We start from the raw sequence: 25,535 nt of genomic DNA on the forward strand, positions 1-25,535 counted from the left end.
ACTCCGGCCAATGTAAAAAGGTATCATTTCTGGGTATCACACCAGTGATGTTTTCCTGTGTGGTGTAGTTTAAATGAAACTTTAAAGAAACTTATTACGGTTCTTTTCTCCATGTTGTGAATGTGTCCATCGGTTATAATGACCTTATTTACCATCCTTATGAAACAATAATTTTGTGTCAACAGCAATATTTGCAGCTATATGATGCCAGTTTAGTCTTTTGGAAGAAACCTGGACGGTTGGTTAGGGCTGTCAAGTTTTCCCTCAGGTAGTTTGATAAATTGCAGGGACATAAAAACATTTTATTTGGCAAAAGATGACCAAGATGGCTGGGTGTTTGTCTTACAATGGTGTGGATTTTTGTTGCTTGCTCTGTGTCATTACCATACAGTACCTATCAAACAGTTTGCGACACTCATAGGGGTAGTGAGAATTTATTTACTTTAAGTATACTCCAAGGAAAGGACCCCCTGATTTTGCTTGCATCTACCCAGAGTTGCATACTGGGTGTTTCTAATAATGGACAATATTTCTATCTCTATGGAAAAACTATACAGGTGGTGTCATAGAGATTCAAAATTCAAGATGGATTTAAGACATGAAATAACTTGTATTGCTGAACTACATTGAAGATGAACTACATTTAAAAAAAAGTAAAATTTGTTGTGTGGTGTACCCCCTTTACCTGTATTTTTACTGCAATATACAGAGTACAGTAGTCCCCCCTTATCCGATAGTACCGAACCCTATATATACTATACATACTATATATGTTTTTTCCTACACCTAAGTGACTAACAGGCAGGTAGCGTATACAGCGTGGATACGCTGGACAAAGGGATGATTCATGTCCCGGGCGGGACAGCGCGAGAATTCATCACGCTACTCAGAATGGCGTGCAATTTAAAACTTATGAATTGTTTATTTCTGGAATTTTCCATTTAATATTTTCGGACCACGGTTGACCACAGGTAACTGAAACCGCGGAAACTGAAACCGCGGAGAGTGAAACTGCGGATAAGGGGGGACCACTGTAATCAAATACTCAAAATAAGATTTATATGAATAAAGAACAACAGGCAAATTACCCTCTGTTTTAAAGGTTTGTGAAAACTGTAACAATGCCGCCTTCACAGTGCTGGTGACAGAAAAACAAACACTTAATGCATTGAAATCCCTGGCACATTTTTTGGCCTGCATTATTATGCTAGTTATGAAGGCTTAGGACAACACAAACACCCCCTTGACTCTTAAATGTGTGCAATTTTTCTCTGTGGCTACCCGTGGTGTTTGATATATTGCTGCTTATTTCTGTCTGAGACCAATCGCCGGCTCCCTTTGATATTTTTATCTGCATGTATTGAATCATTTATCAACCAGCAAAATGCCTCTGCTTTTCCATCAATTGCGCTGTCCCCAGGAATAAAAACTCTGTTTTCTCATCTTAACTTTTTTATGTCCATGTTTGTCTCTCAGTAATATTAACATTAAAAATGGACAAAGCAAGAGAGGCATGTCAGGAAGTGTGCCAGCATTTTTTGTTACTTAGCTGCTTTTCATGACAAAAAAATGAAAGCAGGGCCTGCTTCGTACCGTCTTTTTATGAAAATGAAATGTGTCACATTCTGCATCAGGCATCTACTTTGAAGTCGACGCACACACAGAATTTACGGGAAAAGTACAATTATTCTGCAGTATATAAAACTATCAGAGAACAGCACTGAAACGAAGATTAAATCACTGTTATTGTGCTGTCACCAGTAATGCTGCAATAACAAAGCATGCCTGGTAATGGAAAATTCAAAGTTTTGATGTTTGGATTGTTGAATGCACTTCACTCTCCTTTCTATAAAGATCAGCTTTATCTTTAGATACAAAGTCTCACAGCATAATTACTTTGGCTTGAGGTCACCTTGAAGCTCAGAACAGGTTGAGGATGAGGAACAATTATGAGGTGGAGATTTTAAAAGAAACGTGAAGGACACCAGGCACAATAGTTTGCTTAAATATGAAGGTGTCATAAAATGGACAGCACATTGATTCTTTTCGGTTCTGCCAGCCAGCAATGTTCCTGATATTACTCTTGTAAAGAGCTTGCAATTAGGCGTTTTGGACAGGAATTGAATGGAACCCATTAGGTCCTTCAGTAGATGTCTTTGAGAAAGACATAGTTGTAGTAATAGACTTACTTGCAGACATGCACTAATTCACCAATACAGTGGTAAGGGTCATCTGGGGCTGTGTACTGCACATCTGCTGTAGTTTTCATGAAGAATATTTCTGTCTGCACAACTTTCTTTCGCCAATCACAGGATGATGAATTGTCAGCATTGCCTATTTTCAGGCTGCTGACAGTGGCCGTCAGACTGAGGAAATCGGTTGGCATGGTTGGCTTCCTGCAAGCTTCCTCTCGCTGCCGCTCTGTCTTCAGACTCATTCTTTTTCCCCTGAGGAACAGAACAAGGCACATGCAATAACCTGAGCCAACAGCTCACAATAGACTCTATTCAAATAACTGCAGTGTTGTCCTGTCTTTTCCATATTGCTCCACAGCTTTCGTCTTGGGAGAGGAGTAGAACAGCTTACAAAGTGATTGCCATATCTTCAGAAAGACACTGAGCATCAAAAGAGACATCCCTCAATTGTATATGTATGTTTTCAGAAAAAAAAAACTTTTTAAGACAATGAAATGTTGATGGTTTTAATTTCATTCATTGTTCATTCATGACTGAACCATATCAGCATCAGCAAGTCCCTGGCCAAAGGTGATAAGGATATTCTTTAAAATGTCAACTTTTTTGAAAATCAAGGGGTCAAAGCACAGAAAGCAACAAACCGTTCATCATCTGGAGTGTCCACAGCCAGCATCTGTTAACCGAGCAAGACAGTAGAGCCAAATGCAGTCTGTCAGTGATAGGTCGTGATCTCAGTGACCACAAGTCACAAAATCTTGCTAAAATGACAGCATTATTAACATGCTCTTGTCACAACTCAGGCAGGGACTCAAGCGCAGACAGCGGAATGGGGTGCACCAAGCGAAGTATAATAAGCCGATACGGGGAATCCAGAAAACGAAGTCAAAAACAGGCAAAGTCGGAAAACCAGAAAAACACGGCAAACAGTACCAAACAGATCCAAAAACACGGTCGAGGGAAACAGGCAAGATCGGGAAAACAGGCTGGCAGGCAGAACAGGAAAAATAGCTTGTAGCGAAACAGATAACTGAGACGAACTAGCAACGAGACAAGAAACAAACGGGGAATATATAGGGCAAGGCAGATGACAAGATGGGATGCAGGTGTGCAGGCAGGCAGGTAGAGACAATCAGGTGGGCGGAGAACGGGGCAGGGCTAGAACACAAGGAGAAACAAAGGCACATGGACAGGGAAAAGAAAACAACCGGCTAAGACGCCGCAGTCATGACAGCTCTATCCATCCATGCTGCCAGTGCCACTGCATCAGAAACATAGGAAACATTGACAAACTGTTTCTGGCAATAGCGTTAGGTGTTGTTGGCTGTGAACACAGTAGATTTAGTGCAGCCTACAATAGGAAGGCATGAAGGCATTGAGAAATCAGCCATATTTGTCCCCTTCTGTATTTTAATTTCTTTATTTCAGGAGTCTTTACATTCTACAGTTAAATTCATGTTGTCATTTGCGCCCAGTAATGTACAGAAATGCTCCCCAAGAGTAAAAGTTGGATGACCATGTGACAGTCAGTCTTGAATGAACTATTAATCAAACTGAGACTAGAAACATTTAACCATATGATTCATTTTTTCTGAAAACAGAATGCAATTTTCATTAAAAACTTTCATTTTATGCTCAATAAGTAACTAATTATCTCAACAGAACAATGCATCTAAACTCCATCTGAGAGGGCAGTGATAGGGCTACTAACACACTCAAAAATCTGCATTGCCTAAATGTTCCAAGGGCCCATCTCAGGGTTAGATTCTTTTGTAAAAATGTATCTGTGTAAATGTCTTACATATATAAAATGTAAAGGATAAAAGGCAACAGCTTGTCCTGAAGGAGATTCTTGACTATATTTTTGCAGTCTGTAGTAGTTAAAGGTGATGAATGCAAATATGACTGAGGTGGTATGTCGCTATTGTATATTTTCAAAAAACACCATCCTATGAGCGCATCCATCCCTCCAAATGATGTAGTACTGTGTATGTAAGTGCTTGTTTTTGAAGCACTTAGTCTATTGGAAGCCTTTCTACAGTCCCCAGCCTAAGAAAAAGACAAAATGGTAAGAACTCCAAAGGGCCCTCTAAGAGGCATTAGTGATTTATTAAAGAGTGGAAGAACCTTGGTAATACAGACACTAGAATAATTTCAATTTGTTCTTCTGAAATCCAAGTCAAGCAGACAGAGCAACCACTTGAGAAAAGGTCTCAACAAACAATGCTCCCAGGTCCTATTCTTACAAAAATGTTGGAAGATATGTCTGCAGAGCAATTACAAAATTCAGTTTCATATCAGATTAAGTGGAAGAATACTAAAATGGTTTTCATAAAGAAAAAGAAAAACATTTTTTGAATATAGTTCAAAAGCCCTCTGTGAAGCTGTGCTGCCATTCGTAGCTGATTAATGTATTTTACCTAAGTGGGCGCCGAACAGCAAGACGCCATTGAAATAGTAAATAACAATCAACTCATCAAATTTGGAAGATACAGTATTCGAATCTATTCAACATTGTCTTTTCTCCTAATAAAGTTTACTTGTTCGAGGTGTGACTCTTTTTCATTGTCTTTTCCCGGTTCCCTGCAGCCGAGACATTATTGCACCAAGTAAACAATTCGAAGTCCGCAGTTAGATGTTTGTATTTTTTGCGTGGACCAAAGGCTGAGGGTCAGTTCCAGCTTTTAAGACAGCCCATTAAAAACAACATTACAGCCTGGAGGTGAACCTGAGGACTCAAACCTCTGACTCCAGGCTTGACACCCTGCCCCAAGGTTTTGGCACATAGGGACTGTTGACTCTGCGGGCAACCACAACCTGCCTCCTATCCCTGCCACTGGCACCTGGCAGTGGGGGTACCTCTCGCGCCTGTCCAGCATCCCCGTAACCCCCATACAAGCTGTCCTGGTACACTATCTGCTTGGGCACCTCAGGGCAGTGGCCCACACAGGGGAAGATATTGCACATGTCCTTAGAGTGCTCGTAGAACTGGGCAGTCCCCTGAGCCAGTGGCCCCATGTACACCGGCAGGTCAGTGTAAGAGTTCAGGTATGAGGAATACTGTCTGTGCACCACAGTGGAGGACCTCCGCAGGGCCGCTGCGTTCTGCAGAACTGCCTCCCGATAGGAGGGCAGCCGGGTGGACTGTGAGTACTTCAGCTTGTGCCCCTTGTAAGGATGGCTGCGACCGGGGTTGATGTATGCGTGCTCTACTGGCAGCGGGTAGCACAGGTTGTTCCCTGCACTGCTGTACAGTTTTGGGGCCTTGGTTGCCACAACACGGGGGAACAAGTCCGGCATGTCTATGTGGGTGGAGGCAGAGGTGGAGGGTTTGTTGTCCAGCTGGCGGATCTTGTCGCTGCCCCAGGTGGCCTTGAGGAAGGAGGCCCTGCGGTTCAGCTTCTCCTTCCCCAGCAGAGGCACGTCATCCAGCTCTGGCTCAATGTAGGGTCTGATGCAGGAGTTGCAGCTGGCATTGGCCCGTGAGTAGGGGCTATTGATGCAGGCCACGGCAGTGGGAGCGTGGTTGTCCATGAGGTGATTGGCTCTGAGTTCTGCGAAGCACGTGGCCGGCTCCTCGTAGTCGTGCCGTCTCTGTGGCTCCTGGGATTCCCCCATGTAGCTGTGGGACCTCCTCTTCCTCCTCAGGCCGTCTGGGGGAATCTTACGGCACGGGGGCTCTGTGTGCTCCACGTAGATGTCCGGAACATGAAGATCTCTGTAAGGAACAAAGGAGGAACTGGGGTGCCGGGTCTGGCTGTCCATATATATCCTGCCACTGTGGTGAGGATTATTGACAGTGGGAATGGCATCCCTCATGGCAATATGGGGGCTGCTGAGGCTGGAGATGGGCAGCGTCCTGTCATAGAGGCGGCTGCCCCGGGCAGGCAGTGTATAGCGGAGTGGGGTGGGACGTGCCAGGACTTTTTGCTTCTCCATTAGCGGCTGGCTGGTGTTCTCTCCATAGTGCACTGTGAATGTAGGGGTAAGGGCACGTTGTGGGAAGGGGGAGTGGTTATCAGTGATGCTGGAGATGTATGGCAGGCGACCAGGGACCATATCAGAGGTGGCCACCGGTGGCATGCGGGTGGAAAGGCCAGCTTTAACGTCACTGTGCCGGCTCCAGTTCTCGATGGTCTTAGTGGCGTTGTCTAAGGAGTTTTCCACTTTGGCTGAGGAGACAATGTCCTTGGCAGTCTGTAGCATCTTTAGCATATTTGCCTGGGCGTAGTTGGTAGTGATGTCTGGGTTTTGGATACTGACAGACCTGTCTGGATCTTCTACACCATTGAAGCAACTGTAGATGCCCTGTAATTCAAGGGAAAAAAGTAGCAGACCTTACTTCAGTAAGTTGCATTTTAGTATTTCCTCTGGGGTTTATTATGGAATGTCATTGAATATATTTTCCTTCATAAACCAAAAAAAAAGACCACTTAAAAGATTTATTTGAACCACACTTAACTGCTCTCACCACATAAATCAAATATTTATTAACTTTACTGAGAAATGGAGAGAAATATGTACTGATTGTTCAAACAAAACTAAATTTATCCTTCTGAGCCTCCTTAAACTGTTAATTACCAAATAGTCTTTTATTGCTAATCTGATAAGCCCAGAGATGGAGTCCAATGTTTTAATTACTTACTTCTTATATCAGAGGGGATTATGATTTGTAAAAAATGCATGCTTGCCATCCTTCAAAAAATGTCAAGTCAATAAATGAATAAGTAGCTGACTATGCATTCATTAGGTTAGTTTTCTTTTTTTACAGGCAGCTGTTATTTATTTTCAGAGGTGTCACTCAGTACTTAAGGCTTAATCGAGATTCACACTGAGTCAACATTTTAAATGAGGGCTTTGTTGTTAACAAGGTCTTCAAAATTCCATTTTATTTCATATCAGAACCATGACAACACAATAGCAAAAATGCAAAAAGGACTATTTTTTTTTTCTTCTACACTTTACATACTGCCATTTTCAGTTCACAAAATTTATTCAGATTTTAATAGACTTTGAAGGGGTGGGAAGACCTTCCTCAATCAAAAATATGGCCCATCTATAAACTCCGATCATAAAAAACTCTTTAAATTCAGGTGAGATCATTAAGAAATGAAAAGAAATTATTTTATGTGAAATGAACTTAGTAAAACATCCATAAAACCTTTTGAAACTTTTGAGTCAAATTTCTGAAGTTGTATGTGTGTGTGTATGTGTGTGTGTGTGCACGTGGGTGTTCCAAAAGCCCCCTCCTTGCCCACCCAGAAAGGTCAGAGAAGAGGAAAAGGAAAACCTGCTTACCCTGCTGATGGCGAGCAGGAAGTCCAGGCGGTCTGACTTGCGAACAGAATGTCGCAGCTTCCAGTAAAGTAGGTGCTCCCAGGCAAACACCAGCAGGCTGAGGCCCATGGCCACAAGCAGCATGTAGAAGACTCCTGCCATGTTGTCAATGTCCAGCTTGGAACTCATCACCTCATTCTTCTCATTCTGGCAGATTCCTGAGAGCCACACTGTTTCTAGCCTCTGAGTGTCCCCTGTGGGGGATAAATCACAGCCATTAGGAGTTGCAAAACCACTTACATGTGGCTGATAGATTGTTACTGTTAATGTGAAGACTGATTGGTCTTATACAAGCATCACTTACAAAGCTTCCTCTTTCTTTTTTGCTGCAATTTTTTTACTACAGCTGTGCTTTCCTACAACTAGGACTCACTGCCCTCACTGTGCCCTGGCCTAGTATCATAAAGATTTGTCCGCAGAGTTTCCGATATTATACACCTGGAGACTTCAGTATATTATTTTCTACTGCCTTGGGTATAGATCAGTGTATTGTAATATTGTGTTGGCTCTAATTATTCTGTTTTGGTTTTCATAAAATGTTATTTGTAATTGGACGTTTAGACCTTGTTCTGTGAAGTTAATGTAGCACAGCTTTAAGAGCTACACTTTTGGAATAATATTAGCTTATGAGAAATTAAAAAGGCAAGAGCAGGAGAAGTACCAAGTGTATCAAGTGCAGAAGAGTGAAATAACGGCTAGATTTGAAGTATGCAGTAGTGGTGGGTCAACATCTACTTGTAATAGAAACCCTAGTATTTTTTTTCTGATAAAATGGTATGATTGCCCCAGAGCTAAATCTAATCTCTGTATGAGGCAACAATGGTTTTATTACTTCCTGCCGTTCTCCAAAGTGTTCAGGTTGTTTGAAAATGATTAATTAACTCCACACTCCATAATGCCTGCAGTAACCAAGGGTGAGGGGAGATGTGTGCACTGATATTTAACAGTTCGAATAGAAGTGCTTTAGTGTCCATGTTAAGATGCCTCAGAGATCTGTGCCAGAAGCACAGAGCCCGAGGGAGAAGATGGCAATGACTGGTATGTAAGGGAGGACACTAATTGTCAAATAGGTGTACGCCTTGTCTCCTGGGGCTGATTTACCATCTCCTAGGAACTGGAGCAGGGCCAGGTCTATGGGACGCTTCCACCGGGAGTCCTTCTGCAGGGCAATGCCATAACCTGTGGTGGCAAACACCTTCCCGCTGCCAATGGTTACCAGCTTGCAGCCCTCATCTTTGCCAGCCATGTAGTTGAGCACCGCTGCATCATATATGAAGGCATCAAGCTTCCTATATAATACACAGAAATTTGGCAAGAACAATTGAATCAAAAAATTTTTTTCCTTTATTCCAACAATTCCAACTTTTCATGTCAGTGGGGAAATGAAAGCATTGTGATGATAAAAATCCATTCCTAGAAATTTTATTAGATGTTAGGGATTGGGATTAGTTACTTGGCTTTCCTTTTAGCATTATACCATTAGCTAGTATTATCTACTTTTGTGCATTTGAAAAATATTGGGTCTAAGCATTTACCCTGTTTTAAGACTGTTAAGGGCATCCTCAACTCCTCTCTGGTTGTATTTGACCATGTGGGTGTGCATATCTGGGTAGTTGCTACGAATGTTCCTCTCAGTGCTCCCATTGGGAACTGTGCCAAACCGAAAGGGTGGGTAATGCTCTTGTGGCTTCTGGAACTGTGGGGAATCAAAAACATGAGACCAGTTAAATGAGAGGCATTGGATTACACTATTGATGTAAGCTGTATGCGTCCATTCTCTTCAGTTGAAAGAATAGTAAATCTATTTCCGTTACATAAATAATAATAATAATAATAACAAATGTAAATCATATATAAAATAATAATAATAATATCTTTCCTTTGCGCAGCACCATTAATCCCACATTCTCAAAGGTCTTTACAGAGAGATGGAACATCAACAGCTTCAGAGATACATGGTAGCCATCAACCATCACAGCACTCACCCCATCACCTTTGCTTTGGTGAGTCTGTGAGGCAAGAACTCATTTTAGCCAATTACAGTAGGGGAATGCTTACTGGCCAGACAGAGAGTATGCTCTGTAGTTAATTTGTCCAAGACTCCAGGGGTACCACCACAACTGCTTGTGAAGCACAGCATGGTGGCTTTAATGACAAATGGGAGCCAGGGCCTCAGTTTACCACCTCTCCACAAACACCTCAGACACAACATTTTCCCAATCAATATACTGAGACATTGGTTTTCTCTTTCTGTGTATCAGGAGAAAAGAGTGCTGCTAACACCCATTTCGAACTGAGGTCTGATTTTTCCTTAGAGGTCTCCCATTCAAGTGCTTAATGACTTTTCAGGGCTTCTGAGATCTAAAAAGACTTGAAGGTACAATGTCTGCTGGCTTCAAAGAAGGTTTGAAAAATTAAAATGTTAGGAAAAGGCTTCACTTTAACAAGTAATAGGCTAAGTGGGCTTACATTTGTTTCTTGTCTTATTGTTAAGGCACTATTTTAATGCAAGTTATTTTTGTAACAGACACAGACAGGTAATGGGAAAAGCAAAATATGCACATTGAATTCAGTGCTTAATTACATCAATACAGACATGATGATCCTTTTAAATTCTACCACTGACTTGCTGCTGTGCAGAAATGCCTTGGTTTACAGTTACATCTCTCTCCTATTAGGAAACTGCCTTTTGTTGAATAAAATTGGACATCATCAAGACATCCTCATGACTTCATGACATATTGCAGTGTGAACTGTTCAGAGATTTTGGTGAACATCTCAAAGCTGTTGTGGCCAGATTTGGAAATCCATTTACACATCAGCACAATGTGGTGATAGATAGAAAACATAACCCCATTTGTCTTCAAAGATGGGAATACACTCAAATACTGCACATTTTATCACACAAGACCCACATATCTGCCAAAAATAAACTACTAAGAATCAATCAATTGTAAAGGTTTTGCTTTCATAGCTTGTTTCACAATAGGCCTTTGTGTCACTGAAAAAACTACACCTATTTGGTTGTTCATTTGGCTATACTGTTTAAGTACTTGTCACGAATTGCTTTGTGCTTGTAATCTATAGGGACATTACATGCACTACAATTTGCCACTATCTTGAAATGTTCTATTTAGCCATTTATAACTTCACAAAAATTAAAGTTGTTTTGCTCCTAGTTATCATTAACACTATTTTTCGTTGATTGTGATTACCTAAGTACAGTCTTCATGGGAAACTCCCAAAAGTCACAAGAATTCTTACTGGCTAAGGAGTCAAGCAGAGCAATAACTTTGTCAAGGAGAGAGAACTGTTTTTTTTTTTTTTTTTTCAAATTTTACAACCCCTCTGAAATAAAACAAGCTATTTGTTTTAAATTCTATTTCCGTATTGAGAATTTTCAAGATACCACAGAAATCTCTTATGTTCATAAGATGATGACTTCCATGACAGCTGGGATAAACCTAGTGAACACCATGACCTCCACCTTACTCTTCATTTTACAAGGTTAATCTGTCCTTGGTCTTTCAGAAAGCTGCATTTCAAGATGCAGACCAATCCTAGAATGCAGAGGATATAATTGTTGTAAGAACAATAAGAAGATTAAGTTGTGGCCATTTTTATCTGCTGTTGAACATCACACTTCTTATGTCTTTACCTCAAGGTGCTGCAGGTTATATTAACCAGTCGATTAAGGTCATGCTTTGAATCATTTTTTGTGTCAAAATCACATCATAATCTATGATTAGAGGGTACAATTAAAAGACATTCATTACAACAAGAAAAGGTTTCCACAGACTTTCATAATTACCCTCTGTCTGTTTTTAATTATCGTTCTTTTCTTAGGTTCTTTGCACAGTGATCCATTTTTATCTTTGACATTATAAATTTCATATTACATAAATATGAAACAGTACAAGTAGCTGCCATGCAAAAAAAATGTCTGTTCTCGCTGTGATTTTTATAAATGAATGTTTCTGTCCCCTTTCTCAGCCAATGAAATGTGTTGTACTTTTTTGCTGCAAAGTAGCATTAGACTGGCATGGCAGCCTGCTGGATTTTTTTAGTTGCATCACTCCTTGTCAGATACAAAGGAAATTCCATACAATAGCACACAACAAATGTAACATCTGGTGTATTACATCAATGAAGAAAGGAGAGGACATATAGGAAGAGGAATGCTCAGAAAAATTTGCTTTGAATAGTTTTACTTTATAATTTTTATTGTAGCTGAACTGACCTAAGGGAAGTCCAGTTGAGACAAACAGTAGTAACTGTTCCATTTTGACACACTCTGGTCACATATATCATTTTCTTCTTTATCTTGTTGTCAAACACCTTTGAAGATTATGTAGAAGTTACTATCAAACTTTACATACAGAACTGTATGGTGCAAGATACCACGATGGATCTTTCACATAAGACCAAGGCAGGAAAAATAGTCATTGTTTTCTATGTACATATGAGAGTTTCATCTTTCTTTCCCAAAATCCTCTAATCCTGCTAGCTCCCAAAGCTGAGATATCAAAGAATCAATTCCAGCACTGTGGGGTTTTAAGAATGGATTTTACAGTCAGTTCTGGTTTACACCACCTTCATAGTTACGTAAAACGTGCAGACATTAATGCCACCATGTATCATCAGTGGCTATTCGATTAATCCCTCTTGCAAAACATATTTCAGTGGCATATATTTAAATGAAGATTTAGTTGTCTTTTTCACTTTGAGGACTGAATCTGCTCTCTTTCTGTGATTTAAAAGCTTCCTTTCATTGCATCGTTTTTCACATTAATGGCAGTGTGTAACAGAGGACAGTAAGGATGCATAGTTCATATTAAGAAACATTAAACATGAAAGTTTGGCAAGGAATTCTGAGATAGTGGTGTTAATTCGCATGAATGAATTATTGTGATAATTTGCAATTACCGAGGATTCTACAAACTATCAATTCCATTATGTGTCTATCCACATGGACACATGTTTGAGTATTTCTGTTTTCATTTAGCACAAAGAAACACTCCTTACCTTTTTGTCACTGAGCCCAGAGACTGTATCGATGTACTGCTCTTGTATCATGAAGGCAGCCAAGTTGGCAGTATAGCTGGCCAGGAAAATGACCGCAAAAAATGCCCACACCAGGACCATGATCTTGCTGGTGGTGCCTTTTGGGTTTTCTATTGGGACTGAGTTGTTGAAGACGATGCCCCACAAGAGCCAGACAGACTTCCCTATGGTAAAGGTGGGGCCACCAGGAGCTGGAAGACCCAAAAAGAGTATAATGGAGGTGTGGTATGGGAATTAGAATATTTATGGAAAGATATTTTCCATATGCAGTAATGGTCAGGATTTAGTTTAATCACTGAAGATGCTCACTCAGTGACTAAAATGTTATATGTCTTCACATTATTATTTCCTACATTTTGCAAATTCCACACTCATTGCACATTGCATTATAAAAATTTCAAAGGAGTGAAACTGCATTTCTTGAGCCTTTGTACTAACTTAGTGTGAAAGTCACTTCCCTGGCAGTTATGAGATTAATATATTTTTCAAACCCAGGCATCTAATTAAACAAAATTGTGGGTCTCTAAGTGGTGCCAAGTACCATTGACTAAGTGTAGTTAAATCACAAACATTGAAAAGGCATTTTTTAAAAGACAGAAAAATGAGAACCAAATGTACATGAATGCATAGTTGCAGACTAATGCAGTCATTTTAGTAATTCCTGTGGAGCTCACCTAACAAGTTGACATTCATTGCATTTTTTTGTTCAAATATGATACATTACATATGATACTGAAATGTAGCTGTTTTTGTCATGTATAACACAGATAACTATCTGTTATCCAGAGTAATGGGGGGAGGAGGGGGTGGCAGACTATCACTGATAACCAAAAAAACACAGACCCAAAACCTATTTAGTTCAATACATGAAGTTATGCATATAGAATAGAAATCCTTCAACATAGACCAGAATGTATAATTGCAAAAAAAGTTAACTTTATAAAATTTTGACAGACCTGCTGTCAAACCTTCTGGTAACACTTATCATGGCCTCATGTATGCGTATTAAATATTTACAGTTTGATACATTAAAGCTAAAGGCCTGCTCCTCTGGCCATTCCCTGCCATAGTATAAACCACCCTTTCAGCGATGATAGATTTTAAAGGCATAGCAGCAATTAACTTTCAAAGGAATGAACGGCAATGAGTCCCTCAGTCTGCAGCATTTTGGGACAAACCACATTGTAGCATGAATCCAGCCCCATATCTCATATGTCAAAAAATATGTGTCCATGTATAAGAGACTCTTTTGAGAGAATACTATTGACACGCTAAGAAATACATGAATACAATGGCATCAGTATCTGCAAGAGGCTGATCTTCATCATTTTGTAAGAAGGGAGGGGTTTAAAAATAGCATGCATTTATAGGACAGGATTGGTCATAGCGTCTTTTCTGAAGTGGGAACACTTTGTTGAGAAAACAGGTACCACAGACAACATGGTAGTGGCTGAAGCAAAATAATGGCCTCTCGCTGATGATGTAAAAAAAAAAAAGTTGGACCTGCTCAACGTGCAAACAAATCAAGCTGTCGCACTGTTAGCTTTTTGGTCTGTCACTGGCAAGAACAAAAAGCCAAGCAATCAATCAAAGTCAGATTTGTGAAGCGACAAGCATTAATTAAACCAGGGAAAATGACCTTTTAGATCAGAACACCACCACATGTTCTGTCAGTTCAGTATATCTGGATTGATTAGACTTGTTCAGACAGTGCTACCCCTATCCCATTGTTATTTGGTCCTCTGGAAAAAAAAAATAGAGAGAACTCACCTTTTGCACTGACCAAACTGCGGTTGTATCCCACAGGACTGAAATATTCAAAGATGAACACAGTGATGGCCACCACAGTAAGGCACATCACGAACATCATCACCCACACTGCTGGACTGTATGGTTCTGGGAGATGGGACACATGCAGCGGAAGGAAAAAAGTAAGTCATTTGTATGCAGAACTACAATCTCATTAAACTCTATTTCCAGTCAACCTGCATGGTCCCATTATACAGCATTACATGGGGAAGACAGTGGACAAATATAAAGCCTCAAAAGACTCTTCTAGAGAGAAACATTCTTCTGTTCTCTTCTGCACAACAGCAGTGTGATTTTACATTTTTTACATTTTTGTTGATCAATTTAGCAGTTTGATTGAAAGGATTTATTTATGCTATGGGAGAACTCTTTAATCCAAATTAGATTTCCCTTTATGGGATATTGCAGGCCAGATTAAATTTACGTAAGATGCATAGTAAAACCTATTGTGCTGAGCACAACCTTCTTGCATGGGGCCTGTGCAGTGATGCTCACTGAATGCCGAGCCTAGTGAAAAAGAGAAGGGTTTCTTACCAAGGAAGGCAGAAGGAGACACGGTGCCATTGCTCCTGGCCACCATCACGCTGATTCCAGTTTCAACAAATGGCACAGAGAAGTCAATGATCTCTGACCGTTCCTCATTAATAGTGAGGGAACCAATGGCCATATCAGCACGCTTGTAGAACACCTGAAGAGAGAGAAAAAGAGGGAATGAGACAGGAGCTCTTTCTGGTTTTGATTGCCTTGTTAGGGGGTGGTCGACGTAGAGATACAAGTCCTGTTATTTTCATCCAATAAAATAAGACATATGTATGAAAGATATGGATCCCCGAATCTTGTGCAGTAGTTTGTCATTTTGGATTAAGGTTAAATATGTGTGGGAACTACAGTTCTACCAGATTTGAGTAACTGATGGGAGAGGAGTGCCCCTAGTTCATGTTATATTAAACATTTAAGAGCTGAGGTTTGTCTTCCACAGAAGGTAGTGGATCGTTCTGATCATGACAGGTATGTCTCACAAAAACTGACATGTTCATTGTGAAAACAGGGAATGTATAGAGATATTTAGATGTCTCATTTATATCATTGTTAATTAAGCCTGCCAGCTTTCCAGCCATACATGTACACCCTCACTTGCCTTAAAATCTGTCATCATAAAACAGTAATTAACAAGAATTTTCTAATCAGAAGGAGCTTGTGAAAAAAAATGTACAGATCTGTAATCACTTTTGGTTAAATGGACACGCTTAATGCATCAATCGGATACAAAGCAATCTAGCTGTCAGTTAACAAACTTATTGCCCTGTCAATAGCTGAGTGTAAAGAGTCATTTGCAGTGCAGGATATCGCTCACTTTTTCATTAGCATATTGAAGTCAGGATGCCTTTTGACATGCATGGCATATGAGCCTCATTATGTACCGCATAGCACTTTCTCCCAGCACACTTCCGATACTTAAGCTCTGTTGCTAATTAAGCACAATTCAGATTCTAAAAAAAGGGAAAGCTGCCATATACAACCATCTATTAGCAAGAATGTCTCAGATTCACCGAGTTTTTACAGTACGTTTGCACGTATGACTGATAAGGCTGACATGCTGAACGTTTGTTTTGCCCAGGCCTAAGCCGCAGCTCAGCCAAAACAGAGGTGAGGTCCGTATTTCACACACTGAGTGGCGTTCATCTACCCCACAGTGCCATCCGGACAGTAAGGCAACACTGTAATGGCACTGATTCAGCATAGGTTCAATATCTCTTTCCCACTTAAAAAAAAACCTTTATGGGCAGTGTGCCTTGAAGTGGTTATATCTCTGAAATCATCAGGGAGAAATTAAATGGTGAACAGGTGATGAAGCAGATTAAGCCATCATGAGCCAAAGGAGAGGGTTTAACCAGATGATCATGGGACTCAATATACAGCAGGAGATAACAGGATAAACCTGCCTGAGACCAAATTTAAAACCGATTTCCTTTTTGAATATAATTAATTCAGCAGTGGCGATTTCCTCCTCTATGCAGTAAGGTGTTTCAGCAGATTTTTTTAAAGGAGCTATTATGTAACTCTTCTCCTTAAAATTTACGTCAAGGTTATGAGCAGGAGTAGAGCGTGCAGTCAATTACCACAACCATTCACCAATAATCTCGGGCGCCCTGCCACACTGATGGAAATAAGTCTTTTTTTTTTTTTTGCTAAGACAGATCCTGTGGCAGAGATTATACTTCATTTGATGATTTACCTCTCCTGTTTTCTCTCCTGCACACACATTTCTGATATTTATCATGCCTCTGCATATGAATTTACAGTTCCCGCACTTTACACCGCACCAGCCGTTACTTTGTCACTTGTGGCTGATGCTCCATTGAGCACAATTGCCGCCATGCATCTGGGGACAGCGATGTTAGAACTGATGTTGTACCCTCGTTTTCATTGGAATGCCGCGCAGAGGAAAATGTATTCATTTGATGGCACAGATTATTTACAAGGACGTTTGCTTTTTATTACTCTCTGTTCCTGACTTGGAGCGCTTCCTTTTTATCTCAGGTCATTAGCTCAACCTTCAAGACGTTTTTATTTTGCACTGTTTCTGAATTAACAATATAGCCCACATCACCTGTTGTTTATGACTTCAATTTTCAAATGTGCGCCCTCAAAAATTTGTCTCGTTCTGCCCTCCCTCCCCCGGCTCCAGCCAAGCTGGCATATTAGCTTAGTCGTGTCTTATATTTGTGAAAGGAGAGGCGATATGCTTCCTGGACTCCATCACATACCAGGAAATATGTAAAGATCCGTTCCACACAGGGAGCAGAATTGTCATTTAGAGTCCCTGCAAACCTGAGAGGAATTTTTGCTATGTTTACGTTAGGCTGTGCTCTGCTGGTTTTATGTTTAGCACGTTGTTCAAATATATTGAAGTACTGAACTCACTGCGGGGACCCTGTCTTACCTCTCCGATCATCCCATTCCAGATGCCTCGTACCAGTTTTCCGTGTTTGCCATTGGTGACCAGGTACAGGTCATAGGAGAATTTGATGGTGCGAGACAGTTTCTTCAGAATGTCTATACAGAAGCCCTTGCAGCAGAGTTTGGTGTAAGGCTCCGAGTGACCCACAACACTGTTAAGACAGAATGGATAACCAGAAACTAAAACTCTGACCACCAAATGGAAGCAATAAACATTTACACCATATTATACAGACTTTTTTGGCAACATGTTATACAGACTTTTTTGGTGATTGAATAATAATACAGAAACAATTTGACAACATTGCACAGTGAAGCTGTAATTACCTGAGCGCCCCCAGAGTGTATGGATCAGTTGTTCATTACAAAGAAACAAAGAGCAAAGCAACAATTACACTGCAGTTAAGAGCTTTGAAGTATAAAGGGCTGTGGCTTGTGTTCTAAGGGTCATATTCTGACAGTTAAAAAGTGTGCATAATTTACTAGAAACTATGACAGTCATTATTTGTTTTTATATTTGGTTTAACTTTTATTAAGGTCATTTTAATACTGTGAACGATGAAAAAGAGAGTGTCTTAAGTAGGCTACATAGTCCTTGATATTACATTTTTTTTTTTACTTCTGTGTTTTGGGACTATTAAAAATTAAATTAAGACATCATTGCTATAAAGTTGAATTAAAAGTATATCCTTTTAAGTCTGTCACTTATTTCAGATTTAATTGAATTTTGATTAAAAGAATTTAATGTTTAAAGCCTTTCCAGGATGAATTACAAAAAAAAAGAAATTAAATTAAATAGGAATGGTTAAGTAATGAGAAATGCATTAACAAAAATCAATGGCACAATGGATATCCTAATGCAAGGGGAGGAAGGGTGGGGCAGCAGGGGACAGAACGGGGGAGAGAGGGGCCAGGGACGTGACGGGGGGTGCACTCTTGAAAGGCCTGGACGGCATCACACGCACCCTGACAAGGGCCAGTATGTGCGGGCCACTCAGCAAAAAAAAAAAAAAAAATTCCAGCTGTTTGACACGCCGGGTTGACGTCAAGAACAGAGGGAAGGGCAGTGGCGGAATGATTGGTTCGGCAAGTCTCCAGCATCGTGATTTACTGTGGCGACAGATGTCTGAGTCTGACCAGAACAAAGCCTACACAAATTAATCATAAGCAAAACAAAGGCAGGAATAAAACACAGCACTGGATTACTCACCTGGCTAATGGGAGCTCAACCACAGTGGATAAGCCGCAAACATACTGCCCATACTTTCACAGCTCCTGACTGCCTCAGGTACTAGCACTGTCATTGCCTCCCCTCTCAAAATATCTCACATTTTAGTGATCATTACGTATAGCATCCACTCACCATGGATAGGAAGGGGGAAAAATTACACATTCAAAATGGACCCCAGTGGTAACATTACAAGGCAAGCACAATTGGGAAAGCTGACATAGGAGAAAGCATAAAATCGATTCTAGTAAGTTCTAAACTGGATTAACACGGACGTGATTACCGAAATGTCTTCTTGTTTCACACTAACAGGATTACTGTGTGGTGCCATGCGAGAGGGACACAGCTCTGTCCTGTGGCATGCACCGGTGTCATTAATGTCTTCACATGGATGTATTAAGAAAGAAGGACATGTAGGTACCTGTGCTGTGAGCAATGTTGAGGAAAAACATCTACCAAAGAGCCACTAAAGCTGAATGTGGTCTCCAAATATGTTCATTATTACTTGGCAATTATGCCACTGTTACAGGTTTTGAGTTGAACACGGGTTAATAGAAATTAAAACAACTTCGACAGGTTTGCAAATCATGTCAATTGTCTTCCATCCAAAGTTTAGTACCTTTTGTAGGATACAATTATGAGTATATACTGATTCATCATTTGCAATAATTTTGAATAGTACTTCATGTTTTGGTACATTAAACACTTTGTAAGGTAGTTTATTTATATTTGAAATATATAAATCTTTATACCTAGCAGTATTACAGTGTAACTACTATGTAATTATATTTTGCGTGTTATCTGGATGACTGTAACCCTAACCTCATCTTTACCAATGCTACCTCATTTCTCCACCTTAACCCCATCATGGAAGCTCTTTGCTACTGCAAAGCAGTTGCAAGAAACATGCTTGCATTTACTCACGACAAACTTACTTAGGTTCTATGCATTGCATGCTTAAAACTGGAAGGAATCCAAAGGAGTTTCAGTGTCATAGTGGAATCCTGTTCACTTTTAAAACTTGGCCAGTTTAAGGGCAACATAATCCTTCTTGTTTGAAAGCTTTGACAGTGAAATGGTTGAAAAAGTCCAAAAAAACAGACGGGCTCCGTTAAGTGCTCAGAAGGAACGAGCAAACCGGAGCGAAATGCAAAGAGCAATAATGATACATCACCTCTAACCTCCTCCAGACCTTCTGCCTAATGAAGTGTGCAGTCGGAGGGAGAGGAGGGGAAAATAAAACGTGCAGCCAAGGCAGCAGCGGTAACAAGGAGCCATAACAAAGAGAAACAAATTAACTGTTTGGAGAAATGAGTGTCTCCCTCTGAAACTGGCTGAGACATAAAGTAAACAAGCCAGTCCCCTGTTCCCCCGTCTCACCAGCTGCCAGGGCTCAGTGCTGTGGGTTAAGTGAGCTGTGAATTGCTGCTGAATGATTCAATCAGTCAAACTGTGCTTGTCTATTTGTTTGGGTCTGTCTGTCTGTCTCTTGGACTAGATGTAGGTCTTTCTGTTGATGTTTTGGTACTTTTGTTTCCGGGACTCATAGGCCACAACTGACCCTACAGTGACCAAATGGCAATCAGTTACTTTTGCCAAATTCCCAATACGCCCCTGGATATGGAAAATTGAAGGCTATGGTTCCCTACTTCATTGTTACCAGGAGTTACCTCATACTACCAGAGAACTTGGTAGTGCTGCAGTAATTGTATATATTTTTGTAGTACTTTCTCCTTATTGGAAAGTCTGCCAAGGCATTGTCATCATTGCTGGTGGTGTATTAAACTTTTTCTCATGGGGAAAGCATTTATAAAGACTGCATTCTGTTCTCTGAGGCGGATGTATGGGCCTGTTTCTCTAGGGGACTGGATGGATACGGAGAATCAATGGGGAATTTCAATGCAGCAGCCTCAATAATATGGTTTGCAGAGCAAGCATGCATGGGGTTTACCCTTGGAGAAAGCACAGGCGAGGCGGATCGCTGCCTGTGCAAATGGGCCTCTGTACATGTACTGATTGCTTGAAGGATGAAACACGGGTCGGAGAGCCCTCTGTCTGACAAATAGGTCCTTGGAAGGAGACTGATCCCCTCAGTCAGGACAGATTGGAAGAGATATGCCTGTTTTGGAACTTGTGCATAGACATCAGCGTGCTGTCTATTCTGAACAGGCATCAGAGATGGTATTTAATAAATGGCCAGACCAGACCACCAACTCCCTTCTCCGCAGCCAGAAAATATGAGCCACGGGCTCGATTAAAAATGTCTATTTATGCAGAGAGCCCATTATCGTCAGGGCACAGCTGCCCTGAGATGATTGTCATTGTAATGCAGTCAATACATTATTGTTATTGATTAAGGTGTCTCTTCCAGCCATCTCTCTCCCCTCGTTGGATGATTTGCTCTGTTATTTGATTTATTTGATTTTGCTCCTTCCAATAGTTCTGCCTCCTCTGTTCTTGTTCCCTTTGGATTTCTATCACTGCTTGTCGAAAGCCCCTGCAACATTTGGGAACTGATGTCCTAAAATCAGATTCCTCACAGGGAAAACAGTGACTCTTCAGCAGCAGTGAAATTTTTTTGATAGGCAACGTGTACAAACTATGGTGTGCACTAAGATGATATTTACACTAGCTAGATTGAGCTGTGGTCAGAGAGCTGTACAATAAAGCTTCTTGTCCATCAGTGTCATACATCTGTGTTGTCTGACAGTTCTGAAATGTGTGGTTGGTTTTAAAGTGTGTATTATTGTGCTTGACAGGCCCTAAAAAAGATTCTGGATCTGGGGCCTGTCGATATTTGCTAAATTGGAAGTCATGACACTACTGTCAATAAGGTTCAATGTGATAATTCATTGAGCCACTTCTGCTCTGTGGAAAACCACAGTACAGTCCTGAAGTGTAAGTTTGCATGATCACAGTTGGCAGAGCTGATTGTGTTTGACGCCTTTGTCAGAATCTTTTGCCAACTACTATTATTAATTTGCACTGGCCTGTCTGTTCTTATGTTGGAGGGGGCCTGGATCACTGAAAAAAGGTCTGGATGGTTGAACAAAAAAAATCACTAAATCCATTAAAAAAATAGGAAAGAAACTCCAAAATGACAATGTTTTTGTCAGTGTGAGATGGTTTGCCCTGTACTGATGTATATTTGATTTCTATTTTGATGTACCCCTCACTATAATGCAGTATACAAAGTAGAGTGTTCTGTCCCCTAAGGGAACCAGTGTCATTTGAAACAACTGAGAGCATTAAGGAAAGGGTTTTCAGTTACTTAAGCTAAAAACTTTTCATCCAAATGACTTTATGCAATGATAAAAACTGGTTGAGAGCTGCGTTGAATGTATAATTAATGGTTTAAAAATAGCTCCTGTTTCTCTTTTCCCGCACTAATGAATGCTGATTTGGTCAAACAAGGTTCACGATTGAGGAGACGGCTTTGCTGTTTCCATCAGGTGATAATAGATGTCTCAGCAAGCAACACATAAATCTTCTTTAATGGCAATCAATGTGTGATCACACTCAACAATGCACTCCGCACATCTTGTATAATTAAAATTTCAGCTAGGGTAAGATAAAGACTCACGTGGCTGATGGTAGATACCGTGTCTTTTAAGCTTATTTTGATTACAGGGCATTTTGGTCCTGTTTAATGAATGAGATTTACTGTAGAAAATTAGCAGACCAACTGCAGTGAGCTGTGAATAGGAAAATAGAAACACACTAGAGACTCAAAGGATGCATCTTTCCTGATGTCGTAAAAATTCTACTGGGTTTGGATTAAAGACAAAAGACTTCTCAGTGTTGTCATGTCCATTACTTCCATGCAGTAATCTTGGGGAACATTTAGCCATCTGGCTACCATAACAATTGTCAACTCCAGCTGCATCTCAAAACTTGAAAACAAAAATGATCTGTTACAGATGTATTAACGTAATATATTGCTGTGTTAGTCATTTTTCAGTTGCATAATTTGGGCTAGAACTTAATCTCTGGGTAGACTTAGTAAATTATTACCAAATCCCCAATTATTATCATTTAAAATGAGTGTCATTGATTTAATTGTCACGTTGTTCATAATTTGCCATAATTTAGTTCCATTTACTATGCTCATCAGTAGTGAGCTTAGGGGGCTCTAGTGACAAACCTTTTGCTATTGAGCTTAACTTTATGATAAAGCAATCCTTAGTCAAATGTCACTCTTGAAAGTATTCTTAGATGTAGTATTTTACAGGCAAGACACTGTTTCAAATCGTTAACTAATAAAACCTTTGGCACAATTTGTTAGACTGCCTCTTCATTCACTGGTAGGATTGCTATAATAGATTGCATTTATATAGCACCTTTCGGGGATCTCAGAGCACTTTCCAGTGAAGCGGGATTATACCTCTCAACGACCGCTAATGTTAAGCACAAACCTGGGTGATGCACTGCCACTATTTTTCACCAGAACACTCAGCAAACATTCGCTGAGGCGGAACAGGAGGGATTTATTTAGGCAATTAAATGGGGAGATTATTAAACGGCCAGATAGAAAGAGCCCAAATGGGAATTTGGCCCAGGAACCGGGGAACCCTACTTTCTGCAGTAAATGCCACGAGAAATTCAATGACCGTAGTGAGTCTGTCACTGTCACTGCAGGGAGAATTGGTCTTCTAAACCAACACCACTTCCAGCAGCAATATGGTTTTCTGGTGAGGTATCCTATCCATTGCCATTACTTGTATGCAAGGACAATGCTAGTGATGTAATGAATTATTAAGTATTACAATATATTAGAAATTCTGAAGAATGTTAAGTTATTAGTAAAATATGGTATTATGTCTTGCACCCAAAGGAAAATCCCATTGTAACTGACAATGTAGCTCAATCACTTCATGTCTACATCTTTGACATTGAACTTAATATTTTGAACAGCTCTTGCATGTTAATAACCCAGTTTCATTGCATTCTGTGCTCTGCTAGGTAGTACAGGATGAAGAAGGACCTACTTCATCATGTAAAATGTGTGTATCTGATTTCATGTTGATCCAAGCCCCTCTAAGAAGCCATTCTGAAGAGCTGTTGGGAGGGCCTGTTTAAGAGCAGCTCATCACAGCTTGTGATGAAAGCTTCTAATATTTGTATTAATATATATTAAAACACACCCAGATTTTACTGTGTAATCATAAAGACGTGCATCTGGAAATGTCCATACAATTTCATCATAGCTATTAATCAAACTAAAGCCAGCTTCCTTCTGTTATCACCAAATGGCCTGATTTGATTTCGTAACTTTCTACCAACTGTTCACAGCTTGTCTCAAGCCCCGAGAGTACTGTCAACCAAAAAAAAAGAGTTCTGAACATACATTATATGACCTGGTAATAAAACCTCATGAACACTGTTTATGTGTTTCACGTGACATCATTTTGAATATTCATAGGACTTCATTACACATCTCACCACTGTGGAGTGGGATAATATATTACATCTTTGGAGTAAATAATGCAATACATATATTCTTAATGCATTATAGATTACACATTATTGGGGTTATCAGAAGCCATTGTGGATATATTAAATCTTTCTGTCCATAATTCTAAAGTATCACATATGCTTTATGATACACTATGAAGTTGTTATTAATGCATTTATTCAGCTGTGTAATCCTTTTATCAATATACCACCAAAAATCCCAACAAGCTCCATGTTCAAAAACATCAGGCACTCACACTTCTGTTCGGTTGGACTGGCGTCGGCAAGGTACGGTGTTACGGACACAGGTTCCGGTGACAGGGTCCACACTCTCCACAATGACAAAAGGTCGCTCCTCGAGGGTGGCCACGGTCAGGTGGCGGTTATCAGAAACAGGCTCCAGGAAGCTGCCGTAGCGTGGCCACACTGGATAGCGCATCTGGATTATCCCTATATTGTAGCTCCCTACCTGAAGCAGAGTGAGAGGGAAACATTAGAAGGAAAAACTAAAATGAAAGAATGAAAATGGCCAGAAGAAGAATGAAAAAAATGAGAGAATGAAAATGCCCATAAGAAAACAAATACAATGCAAGAAGTGTCTAGAGAAGTCGAGAAGTCCTTCCTTTCCACACCACACCTTAAATTATGATACCTCCAAAGGCAACAAAGAAACGGTGTAATGTTTACTAAATGAAGTTGTGCTGACCCCTTCTGGAACCTCTTAGATGAAAGAAATGCATACATAAATAATGGCAATGTACTGAAAGGGAAATGTTGGACTGTTCCATGTGACTCAGGAGAATGGCTTGTGTTCCCCTGTCAATATTGCAGCGTTGGAACAGAATCATGAAGCCCTATAATCCTGTGTGTTTTCAGCTTCCCGTTACAGCATAGCACTAAAGCCCCTGTGAGTCTCAGTGAAAGGAGCCTTGGCTTTAACAAGGGACTGATGAATGAGGCCACTCAGAACAGTCTTCACAGACATCAGTAGATTCCTGTGTTAGGGAGATGTCTGAAAAGGGGACTTTGGGACTTTGTAAGTCAGGGGCTGTGTCTTTGGTGCAATAGTTGATACTCCAAGAGTCTTCTACTTGTCCACACATAAGCAAAAGCAGAAGGTAATGCAGATAAGCTGTATTAATGTAACAATTACTATGCAAGACACTATACTAGTTGTGATTATTGTTAGTTTTCTATCTCATGTCCAAAGCAGCTTTCTTTGGTTTTTATTGTTTCTTAGGTCATTATATCTATATCTGTATCTATATTACTGAGCACCAAAGCAACACCTTTACATAGTACTTAAGATCCGTCCAGCAGGTTAGACAAACTGCAACAGTGGATTGAATTATTTTCTGTTTTTCAATTTGTTTTTCAAGTACAGTTGTTCTCATGTTTTTTTTTTTTGTTTTTTTTTTTTTTTATAACTTCTTGTGCTCCCATGATTGAATTTTACACCCACAATGTGAGCTCCATGATTTATACCCTTG

At 40.2% G+C, this 25,535-nt stretch overlaps 1 protein-coding gene across 1 annotated transcript in view; it reads right to left on the bottom strand.

The window, feature by feature from the left end:
• Positions 1-4,034: 4,034 nt before the first annotated feature.
• grin2cb (glutamate receptor, ionotropic, N-methyl D-aspartate 2Cb) overlaps positions 4,035-25,535 on the bottom strand; it is a 58,973-nt gene continuing 37,472 nt past the window's right edge. Inside the window, exons 5-13 of the mRNA XM_036531270.1 lie at positions 24,303-24,514; positions 17,347-17,515; positions 14,937-15,090; positions 14,364-14,489; positions 12,555-12,784; positions 9,065-9,225; positions 8,631-8,818; positions 7,491-7,723; positions 4,035-6,500 (exon numbers count right to left, since the gene is read on the bottom strand). Coding sequence (XP_036387163.1) covers positions 4,929-6,500; positions 7,491-7,723; positions 8,631-8,818; positions 9,065-9,225; positions 12,555-12,784; positions 14,364-14,489; positions 14,937-15,090; positions 17,347-17,515; positions 24,303-24,514 — 3,045 coding nt within the window. The 3' untranslated portion in view covers positions 4,035-4,928. The remainder of the gene's footprint in view (positions 6,501-7,490; positions 7,724-8,630; positions 8,819-9,064; positions 9,226-12,554; positions 12,785-14,363; positions 14,490-14,936; positions 15,091-17,346; positions 17,516-24,302; positions 24,515-25,535) is intronic.

The sequence above is a fragment of the Megalops cyprinoides genome, chromosome 1 (assembly GCF_013368585.1).
Source record: "Megalops cyprinoides isolate fMegCyp1 chromosome 1, fMegCyp1.pri, whole genome shotgun sequence".
Taxonomy (NCBI): domain Eukaryota; kingdom Metazoa; phylum Chordata; class Actinopteri; order Elopiformes; family Megalopidae; genus Megalops; species Megalops cyprinoides.